At 39.3% G+C, this 11853-nt stretch overlaps 1 protein-coding gene across 6 annotated transcripts in view; it reads left to right on the forward strand.

Moving 5' to 3' along the window:
- Positions 1 to 9083, forward strand: part of lmo4la (LIM domain only 4-like a) — a 98966-nt gene extending 89883 nt beyond the window's left edge. For 4 of the 6 annotated variants that reach the window (XM_088434356.1, XM_088434355.1, XM_088434354.1 and 1 more), the window contains 2 exons: positions 784 to 880; positions 1337 to 1959. In XM_088434356.1, the coding sequence (XP_088290482.1) occupies positions 784 to 880; positions 1337 to 1603 (364 nt within the window). In that variant the 3' untranslated portion in view covers positions 1604 to 1959. Of the gene's footprint in view, positions 1 to 783; positions 881 to 1336; positions 1960 to 8808 lie in introns of those variants that run through there. The other 2 variants (XM_088434358.1, XM_088434357.1) reach the window with 2 other exon arrangements.
- The last annotated feature ends 2770 nt before the right edge of the window (positions 9084 to 11853 follow it).

Genomic DNA, 11853 nt, shown 5'->3' on the forward strand with positions numbered 1-11853 from the left:
CCCCTTCTGGGAGCTTTGACAGGGGGTGCTGTTGTGTACCTTACGGAAAGATGTCTCTGTATGACTTCTTTTTTCGAAAGAAGCCATGACATGACCTCTTTTCATCTGTGTAGCACTTTGAGACTTCGGTGATTCAGGGCTATACAAGTAAAATTTGATTTGATTGAAACTGGGGTTTATATCCATCAATTGGGGTCAATGTAGACAGTTCTTCTCAGTCCTATTTTTACAAGGCTTCACATCAAAAAGCACTTGCCAAAAGTGCAGAAAGGCTCGCTTTGAAGGCCATTGTCCAGCTCTGAGTTTAGGATTACTACTAGTTTAGGATTAAGATGTGCCTATTTTTACGAACAGCACATTGGCTCACCTCGAGAAATAGGGCCCACCTTTTCTCAATGCCAAACAAGCAAAGCCTACCCTTCATATCTCCCAAGTGTGCGTCTGAAACCACTCAGGCACTTTGTTAGGACAGTAACGGCTTCACTCTCTTTTTCTAAAATGGAGTTCAGGAGTTCGTAGAGATGCTTGAATATAATAGAAGGGTGTTCACGAAAATTTAAAAGGAATAGTCAAAGATGATTTGTGCTGCAAAAAAATGAACAGGTTACAGGTCAGTCTAAAACTGAAAAAAATAACCTCGATGCTAAGACTACCCCAACATGAGATGTGCTCCGGCTTTTCCATTTACTCTCTTATTATCTTTTTTACTCCTTAAACAAATAGCATAGTTGCTGCTGTAGCTTTTGATGATAATAAAACAATTTTGCTTGTGCATTTCCACAGGCTGTTTGGACACAGTGGCACTTGCAGTGCCTGTGGACAGGCTATCCCCGCTAACGAAATGGTCATGCGGGCACAAGGAAACGTTTATCATCTGAAGGTCAGTATGTTTAGCATTGATCACCTCAACATCCATCCATCCGTCCGTCCATCCACACTTACAAGGGTCGCAGGCTTGCTAGTGCCTATCCCAGCTGACTTCGGGCAGTAGGTGGGGGACACTCTGAACTGGTTGCCAGCCAATTGTAGGGTACACAGAGACAACCATTCACGCACCCAATCACACCTAAGGACAATTTAGTATGTCCAATACACATTCCTTGCATGTTTTTGGAGTGTGGGAGGAAGCCAGATTGCCCGGAGAAGTACCCACACGGGCTCCGGGGAGAACATTCAAACTCCACACAGGAAAGCTGGAACGACAGCATATATACCATAATTTTCCAGGAATAGGCACCACACTACATCGTTCATCCTGCAACATTTTGTTTATTGTTATTGGTGCTGAACAGTGGCGTATGATTGTCGATGAAATGATTAACAAGTCATATTTCAGTGTTTCATTTGTACTATCTGTCGAAACCGCCTGGTCCCCGGCGATCGCTTTCGTTACATCAATGGAACTATCTTCTGTGAGCACGATCGACCAGGAGGTGGACTACTTAGTGGACACCGATCGCAAATGCAAGCTAATGGCATTATGGCTGACCAGAAGGTGAGAAGTATTTCAAGTTTGGTGCTCATTTGTGTAAAAGAAATCACAACAAGCACTTCACCTCTCAGCTGTGTCATCATCATGTCATGTTTCACTCTCGTTCTCTGAGCAGGGTAGTTTCACTCCTAGCTTCTAGTAGAAGTTTGATTCATTGAAGATGACATCACGGTGGATTAGAATCCTCCTTTTCTCTTCATCATACGTTCTTCTCTGCCCTCTCGACATGGTCAATCCAGATTGAGAGCACTTGAGACAACCTCCATAAATTGTACCTGTTTTAACTAATCTGTACCTCATTTTGTGTTGTAATTGTTATTGCTTGTTTTTAACTCATTTGTATGTATTTTTAATTTTGTTGTAATTGTCTTTTTGCTGCCTCTTGGCCAGGGCTCCCTTGAAAAAGAGGTTTTTAATCTCAATGGGATTTCCCTGTTTAAATAAAATAAAGATATCTCTTGTTTGCACATCCTTCACAGCTTTTTTTGTCCAGTTTTCTTCTGGGATATGCGCATAAGCAATATTGCCATAACCTTCATGTGGCTCATGTCAGGTTTATTTACACACCTTCATGTGGCTCATGTCAGGTTTCTTTACACACCATCTTTCATGGGGTGTCTCTTTCTTCAGAACAGCAGTGGGCAGCATGTTCTGTTGCTACAGCCTATGCCCAGAACATTTTTGATAACTTTGCATGTGACAACATGCTTCTGGCTGCTTCAACGAATGTCCTGGGTTTTTTTTTTTCTTTCTTTCTGCAACACGATTTTTCTGTGGTGATTAAGACAAGTCATTTCATGTTGGATGCCTTGACACTTCAAATATTCTTGAAACTCACTTGATGTGTATTCATCACCATTATCAGTCCTCAGCTTTGTGATGCTTGTGATGATAGCATGTTCCTGATCATAGATGACACAGGGCATAAAGAATGCATCATACGGAAGAAACGTAGACGATAGTAAATTCAGTGGCGGGAAAAGCATTCAACCCTGGGCCTTCAGTGATGTCATTATTTATTCCACCTAGATCCTTATGCCTCATGATAACATCAATATGACATCAGTACTTGCAGATCCAGACATATACTGTATATTACATAACCCTTAATACAGGCTAATCAAGCAACACCTAATTTCTAGAACATTTAAAATCAATATTTTTTTTTAGTATTTTTGACGTTTAATTTTGTTACCATTGATTTAAAAAGATTTTATAAGATGCACAGTAAATCTCCCTTAACCCTCGTGCAGTATTGTACAGTCTATTGGTCTTTACATCAAAAGCATGCCGCATCAGAGCAAAAAGATTTAAAGAAGGCTATAGAAAGCTAAAATTTCACCCAGATGGTGACAGCATGTCAAAGTTCAACATGGCACGATTCCCTAGATTTTACACTTCCGGGAATGTGCCATCCCTTGGGTAAAATACTACGAGAATGATTTGGAAGAAAATGACCCAAAAATTATCAAAATATTACACAAGAGTTATAGAATATAGCAATATTTAATTTCAAGAGAATTTAACATACATTATTTTTTAATATATTTGACATTTAATTTTGTTGCCATTGATTTAATTAATACACATGGGAAAAACCTATTGAAAATACAAATAAAATCTTTGCAATCACCAATGTGGATCGTACAGTGCGATTAGAGTTGATGAACCTGGTATGGATCTAAACCCCAAATTGATCAGATGCAAACAACAGGCATTCCCAGCAATATCATTTCTGTTTCTCAGAAACTAATCAGCCACCGGTACCATTCATAGTTGCTTGTATGAATCTAATGGACAAAAGCTGCTGGGACAGACAACCAGAGTGTCATGCGATCTCTGCTAACAATATTTAGGTTTTCTTGAAAGGCCTGTCGCAAAAATAGTGCAAAAAAAAATTCATGTACAATCAAATCACTTAAAAAAATAATAAAAAAAGTGTTGTTGCAAACAAATCTCCTAATTTAAATTTCAAAAAAATGACACTGTCATGGGAGCTTATCCAATCACAAGATAAGTATGTGTTGATTTATACATTGGCTAGTTAGCTGCACTATAAACTAAACAGGCTGTGTCAATGCAATTATTTCATGCAATTTTCATTCTGAGGCCTTTGGTGGATTTCAAGGAACCTCACAAACACTAGCCACCTGAAATATGATTGAAAATCATTTTTAATCGTGACTTTTTAAATGGAAAAACTCTAGTACCATTTATAGCACTGGAAGTACTGCAAAGAAGCAGATATAATATATCACACAGAGAACAGATCAGGGAGAAAAACATATTTAAAAATATTCATAACGAAATGTGTTTTTCTGAGTATATTTGGTCCAGCAGCAAAGGCCTTGCCGGCCCTCAGCACCCACTACTGGATAGTTATTGAGTGGAAATAGGCCTTTAGTAGAAGCAGACTGATGATCTTTGTGTTGAATCAAAACAAAAATGACACATTTGTAAACATCTTTTTTTACTGAAAAACAATGATCAGCTTTTTTTGTTGTGATGTGACAGACCAAACTAACAACTGAATCATATTCAATATATGTTCACGCTTTTTCTGCACTGTCAATTTCAAATAAAGTCTTGTTTGAATTAGAATATAGGATGCAAAACATTTTTTTCAACCGAGGACCAGAGACAAAAATTGACTCAATCAATATTTTTTTAAAAAATCGCACTTGGAAGCCTATGGTGTATTTACAGTGCCTTGCAAAAGTATTTCGCCTCCTTGAACATCTTTAACCTTTTGCCATTTTCAGGCTTCAACCGTAAAGATGTAAAATTGAAATTTTTGTCAAGAATCATCAACAAGTGGGAAACAACCATGAAATGGAACCAAATTTATTGGATATTTAAACTTTTTGTAACAAATAAAAAACTGAAAAGTGGAGCGTGAATTATTGTTCGGCCTGTTTTCTTTCAGTCCAGCAAACTCACTCCAGAAGATCAGTAAGGATCTCAGAATGACCCAATGTTGTCCTAAATGACTGATGACGATAAATTGAATCCACTTGGGTGTAATCAAGTCTCTGTGCAAATACATCTGTTTTGTGATAGTCACAGGGTTCTGTTTAATGTGGAGAGAGCTAAGGATCACAGCAGGTAGGTATGAGATACTGTTGTGTACAAGCTTTAAGCCGGATTTGGACACAAAAAGATGTCCCAAGCTCTAAACATCTCAAGGAGCACTGCACAAGGAGTCATATTGTAATTGAAGAAATACCAAGACCTGGGCTGCCCTAACTTTCATTTCAAACAGGAGAAGACTGATCAGAGATGCAGCCAAGAGGCCCATAATTACTCCAGATGAACTGCAGAGATCTACAACTGAGGTGGGAGAGTCTTTACATAGGACAACAGTCAGCCATACACTGCACATTTCTAGCCTTTATTGAAAGTGGTAAGAAGAAAGCCATTTCTCAACGATATTCATAAGGTTTACCATAGGACACCTGGGAGACATACAAAACATGTGGAAGAAGGTGCTCTGGTCAGATGAAACTAAAATTGAACTTTTTGGCCAAAATTCAAAATGATATGTTTAGGGTAAAAGCAACAATTACCCAGAACACACCAATCCTAACCATCAAACATGATGGTGGCAGCATCATGGTTTGGGCCTGCTTTTCTTCATCAGGGACTGGGAAGATTGTTAATATTGTTTGATGGATGAATATGTTTGATGTTGATGGGAAGATGATGAAGCTTAATAAAGGACCGTTCTGAAAGAAAACCCGTTAAAAAGACCTTAGACTGGGATGAAGATTTAGCTTTCAACAAGACAATGATCCAAAACATGAAGCTAAATCTACAATGGAATGTTTTATATTTAATATTGCACGCCCCACTTTTCAGTTTTTCATTTGTTAAAAAAGTTTAATATATCCAATAAATTTCGTTCCACTTCACGATTCTGTCCTACTTGTAGATTCTTGACAAAAACTTTAATTTTACTTCTTTATAATTGAAGCCTGAAATGTGACAAAAGCTTAAAAAGTTCAAGGGGGCTGAATACTTTTGCAAGGTACTGTACATATACTGTATTCATATCACATACATACTGACTATATATTATTTACAGGTCTGCTGAGAAACTGGATGGGAAAACGGAATCCCCTCTCTTTTAACTCTTCAGCCACTTCTTCAACTTTCTCTTGTAAAGCAGCTTGTTTTAAAGTAGCTTGTTTTAGAGTCTACATGATGAGAGAAGGCTGCATTATTGTTTTATTTGAGGGAGCAGGACACTAAGGACTGATGGACCACGAGTCGTATGTCTCTAATGAACTATGTCAAGCAATATTGTGAAGATCAGGTATTGCTAAGAGGAAGCAAACAGACACTGACATTTCATAGCAGTGATTTCAGTAAAAATCAGTATGGCCTTTGCCCCCTCTTCCAACTGCTTCTGCCTCTTTTCAACACATGCAGAATGTCTATCACTCATGACTTTTATTTTATCCCTACTGACTGACAGAGACATTCCTGAATGCAACAAATGGTCACTTCACGTATGCACAGTTTGAGTATGCATACCAATAAAGTCACATGTAACTTTCAAACTTATCTGGGTGAAGATAGGTTACGGTGTCACCAAAAGTTCATTTCCCCTTCTTTGTAAGTTGTTCACTTTTTATTGGATTTGACTCTACCCTGAAGGACAAAGCAATTGTCCATCATCGTCATTGTTCCATCGTTGATAGCCTTGTGACCATGTTGTCAGGCGCAGCAAAGTTTCGCTGCCCAAAGGTTGTAACAGTTTCAATTCATGCGTGACAGATAATTTTGTGCCACCAGGGTAGGTTCTGTGGGCCGTCACCTAATTGTGGTGCAGGGGTTTGTGTGTTCCAGTGATCCTAGGAGCTAAGTTATCTGGGGCTTTATGCCTCTGGCAGGGTCACCCATGGTAAACAGGTCCTAGGTGAAGGACCAGACTGAGCACGCCTCATAGACATCTGGGATGAACATAATAAAATGGAGTCAGATTTCCCTTGCCTGGAGGAGGGTCACCAGGGCCCCCATCTGGAGGTGGGGCTCGCTGGCGAGTGACTGGTGGCCTATACCCATGGGGTTTGGCCAGGCTCAGCCCGAAGTGGCAACATCAGTTCCCCTTCCCATGGACTCACCACCTGTGGGAGGGATCATAGGGGTCGGGAGCAGTGTGAGCTGGGCGACGGCCAAAGCCGGGAACTTTGGCGCTCTGATCCCCGGCTGCAGAAGACCGATTGAATCATTTCCTGAATGTGCCATCTTCATTCACGGACATCCCTTCTCTGCGTTTTCTGTGTATATTAGAGAGGTGACAACTTGCTAAAGAGATAATGGAGCGCTCTTTGGTTGGACAGATTAGATTTGGCAGCAATGCATGATGCTGTCATTGTTAAATTGCATTCCTGACATTAAGCCAGTTAGAAATTGTGCTTTTCGTCACCAATAGCAGGGAACAAGCCCAAATTCATTTTCAATTATACATCTACCTAAGTGTAGTCCTTTTCTCTGAAATGATTACCAATAAACACCTGCACAAATGTTACCAATTTTGTTTTACGTTTATGAATAGAATAGAATAGAATAGAATAGAATAGAATAGAATAGAATAGAATAGAATAGAATAGAATAGAAAGCCTTTATCATCACAATACACAGTACAATGAGACTGGGTGCTACTCCACTGGTTAACATTGTAAAGAATAAAATTAAATACATAATCAATACACAGAAATTGTGGTCAAGTGCAGGAGTTCAGTGTGGGGGGTGTCATTTGTGTTACAAGTGCAAGTGTGTTGTAATGTATGGGAATACATTTTTCATAAATCTGGTTGTTCCAGATTTGATAGACCTGTAATGCCTGCTGAACAGAGACATTTCAACTAGATGATGACCGGTATGAATTGTCCTTCATGATAATTTTGGATCTTAAGAGGATTTGATAATTGGCAATGTCTGAGCAAGAGGGGAGGAGGTCACCGATGATTTTTTTTTTCGATGTGCAAATGTTTTTTTGTAATAATTTCTTGTCCACAGCTTAGCATCCAACAAATCACACAGAGATGCTATGTTGTTTAGATTGAGTACTGTCTGGATGCACTGTTGTGCTTTCTTCACTGCTGCCGATGTGTTACTTGTCCATGTGATGCTGTCAGTGATATTTATCAGGGGCGATGTAGACAGCTGTCAAGATGACAGCTTATAGTTCTGTTAGCAGGTAAAAGAGCCTACACAGAATTGACAGGGACTCAAGATCACGTGAGCAGTGGATGTTTATAACATGACTTTATGTGCACCAGTAAATGTTAACATACATGCTTAGCCCCCCACGTCTGCTCTTACCATGTCACAGGTCCTGTCCTGTCTATGTAGCATACTATTGGTTAGCCCAGCAGCATTGCCTGGGATGGAAGAGTTGAGCCATGTGTCTGTGAAGATCATGGTCTTAGTATTCCATATGACGTTATTATTGGCTAGCAGAAGCTCCAGTTCGTCAGTCTTGGGTATGACAGACTTGGGGTTAGAGAGAAAGAGTCTAGGGCGGGGCTCGGCAACCCGCAGCTCTCAAGCCGCATGCGGCTCTTAGGCTAGTGGCTCCCTGAACATGGAAAAAGATGAGGGAGAGAAATATTTTTTTTGTTTTAATGTGGTTTCTGTCGGAGGAATAACATGACAGAAACATTCTTAACACTTTACAATGCTGTAAAAATCAACATTTTCAACATGTCTGTCAGCAACGAATTACGTCATAGCCTGCGACACGCGTTTCTATTAGCAGGGCGGGATGCTTAGCAAGTGGCCATTGTAAACAAACCGGCGGCCATGAGCCATGGGCCAAAGGGAAAAAGAGAAAAATAACTGAGGAGAACAGAGGATTCAATGTTTCTTGGACCAAATCATTTGCGTTTCTTGCCAATGCAGAAGGATTGCTTGAATGTTTGCTCTGTTGCGAGACATTGTCAAATAACAACATACAACATGACAAATAACAAAAGACAAATAACTAATAACAAAAGAGCGGAAGGCATTTTCACGGAAGGCATGCTACATTTGCAGCCGAGTACCCAGGTGGACGCGGGAGAAAATTTGCGATTGCATTACATAGCTTGCAAGTCCTGTGTCAGGATTAACGTTACATTTTACATGCCCGATGTTGAGAAGCTGACCAGTGACGTCCGAAAACAGAAGTCACATTAAATGGGTAAGAACACAATCCTGTCATAGGCACATATTCAGTAACAAAGTGTCAGTTTTTATAGCGATATCTGATTTTTGTAAGTATATATTTGGAATGACACTTAGGAGTATTGGTGTGTTTTGTTGCTCAGGTCCAAGGATAGCTGTGGTTGGTTGGTTACATGTAAAAAGAGGATGCTTCTTCGTTTTACCCTGGGACTGACTTGTTGGTGTTTGCACAGACATCAAAGCTGAACTGTATTGATTTGATTCTATGTACTCTACCTTTTCAAAAGGCTGATGTTTTCTTTTTATACTGTAATTGCAGGTTGCATTTTACTGCACTGTGTTGCCCAGATAAGGGGCATGTTATGCACGTTCCATTTTGTTGTTATTTTGAATCCTTAAAATAAAAACATCAAAAATCTGATTTCTTTATTTCATTTATTTAATTTCATCAAAGCAATGAAACATAATTTCTTAATATTGAAATGAAGTTAAACTTGAGGTGGCATCGGACAACAGAGAAGCACGTGGTGCAACATTATCAACAGGATGCACTGCAGTAAAAATAAACATTTAATCATGAAGGTTCATTATGTATTTGTAGTTAATAGTAGGCTAACATAGCGACTATCGATACAGTACATACAACATATGTTGCCTTCTTTATAAGGCTTATATAAGGCTTTTAATTTTAATTTTTTACGGCTCCAGACATATTTGTTTTCTGTTTTTTTTGGTCCAATATGGCTCTTTCAACATTTTGGGTTGCCGACCCCTTGTCTAGGGATTGGTGGTTTGGTGGATTTTTTTTTGTAGCCAAGCATAGAGGCCCTGTAGCCCTGCTTCTGCTTCCTTTCTCTAGCATCTGCATCATTTTTCCAGGATGATAAGCCACAGTGAGCCTGGAGCGATGACGTCAGTAATGGAGAAGCCAAAAACACACAAATAAATACCAGCAAGGAGAGTGAAGAGCCACTGCAGTCACGCGCACCGCCTTAATGCTAAGGTTAGCAATGCCTAGGTTAGTAAGTATACAAAGATCAGGATCCTGGGCTGTTTTGTCATCTAAAGCTGCGTTCACACCACATGCGAACAAGGCAAAAAAGCGGAGAGTTTTATTGTAGTCAATGTAGTTAACGCGACAGGGCGCGATGGCGCGTCGGGCGAAAATGCATCGCAAACAACGCGAAATCAATCGCGGCACGAAGTATCTAATTTTGCCTCGTCATTTGATCTTCTGTGAATGCCTGGAAACCAGTAGAATGTGTACCCCTCTTTTGGGCCAAAGTCATCTGGGTTCAGCTCTACCTCATGGATAACCCTAATGAAGACAAGCACAATAGAAAATGCACAGGCATAAATTATGCACTTTTGGATGAATTAACAAATCATTTGAATGTAAATTTTAAATGATTTGCATCCAATGCTTAACATGAGCTAGCACTTTTTAAATTGGATTTGCTGTGATAAAATTGAATTTTTTACTTTCATTCATTTCTGGTAGGAGATCTTTACACAATAAAAAAACATTGTAATTAGGAGCCAGACCTCAATGTCACACCTCATCAGAGTTCTGTTAACAGAGCACAAATCAGCTCAGGATGATTTGCATCATATTTTATACACAACTCTGTTGACCACTCATCCTTATTGATTTGTTACATTTTCTTTGGCCATCTTTGGCCAGTTCTGCTCACGCGTTACGTTTGTGCCACAAAACCAGCCAATCAGAGCTTGTAAAAGCACTTTGATTGACAGCTTGGTATCCAATGAGATTGCTTGTACGCTCTCCATTGACGCACTCTCGTATGCCCTGTGTTCACCTGAAAAGGGCAAACGAGAGTGCGTCTACACGGACTTGGGCTGGAGAATTACTTTTAATATTATTATTATTACTGTATTGTATCATTTGACAGAAATACCTTGTTAGTTTTTGTACTTTAATAATATAAGGCCACCCCTCCCGCCTACGTCGATGTGACGCACTCTCGTTTGCTCCTTCCGGGTGAACACAACAAGCAATCTCATTGGATACTAAGCTGTCAATCAAAGTGCTTTTACAAGCTCTGATTGGCTGGTTTTGGGGCACAAACATAACGCGTGAGCAGAACTGAGCGAGCGCAGAGGACGACTCGAGTGAGCGAGAGCTCGATGTTGAGCAAACACGATGTTGAGCGAGGGAGAGAGGAGTATCGTGAACGAGAGCGAGATGTTGAGCGCGAGATTATATATCCACATCAATATTATCTTTGTTTAAGTTCTCAGAACCGAACCAAAAGTCTATCCTTGACTGATTTGAACCTGACTTATTGCTCCTATTGAATGAGTTATTACTAGGATATTTACCTCTCCAGATATCCGCAAGGCTGAATCTATCCATACAGGCTTTTAGATTAGAACCAGTTCTATTTGTCTGACCAGGAGGTGATTTATCCATACTGCTATCCAAGCTAATGTAAAAAATCCCCTCCTAATAATAGAGTTGCATTTGGAAATTTGATTAACCAGCCTATCAAAATGTTCACTATAGATAGAATGAGATTGTCATTTTCTATTCTTGTGTTGTATCCATAAATATTGGCTATCAAGAATACTAGGTCATTGAATTTAATTGCTTGACAAATCAAGTGTCCATCTTGATCATATTCTGTAAATAGGACATCACCAGTAAACCTGTTTTTTAAGGTAGACACCCCTGCTGAACGCTCTGTACTGTGAGAGAGCAAAATGGAATTGCCCCACTGACATCTCCAAAAATTGGTACTATCTAAGATGGAATGAGATTCTTATAAATAAAAAAAATCTGACCTAAACTGCTTGGCAAAAAAGAAATAAAGCTTTTCGTTTAACATTAGTACGTAATCCCCTAGCGTTAGTGATACAAAAGAAAGTTAACAGAATACAACAAACAATAATGAACAAGCAAATGTAGAATTATGATAGAGATAAGCTTGATTGGAACGAAGTGCCGAGATCAGCACGGCAATTGTATTATAATAACTAAGCAAGTCTGACTGAAAATCAAGGTAAAGTTGGCTGTATTTCTTCACATTTTAAAGTGGATTAACTAAATATTATTCCCGTAACGTTAATAAAGAAGTAAAAATAAAACAATAACTAGATATAAGATGAAGTGTCAGACTTCAAGTCTCAAGTGAAGACTTCAAGTGAACCTAAGAAATCATATAGGC

This window comes from Hippichthys cyanospilos, chromosome 15, assembly GCF_059441005.1.
Source record: "Hippichthys cyanospilos isolate Australia breed blue-spotted pipefish chromosome 15, RoL_Hcya_1.0, whole genome shotgun sequence".
NCBI lineage: Eukaryota > Metazoa > Chordata > Actinopteri > Syngnathiformes > Syngnathidae > Hippichthys > Hippichthys cyanospilos.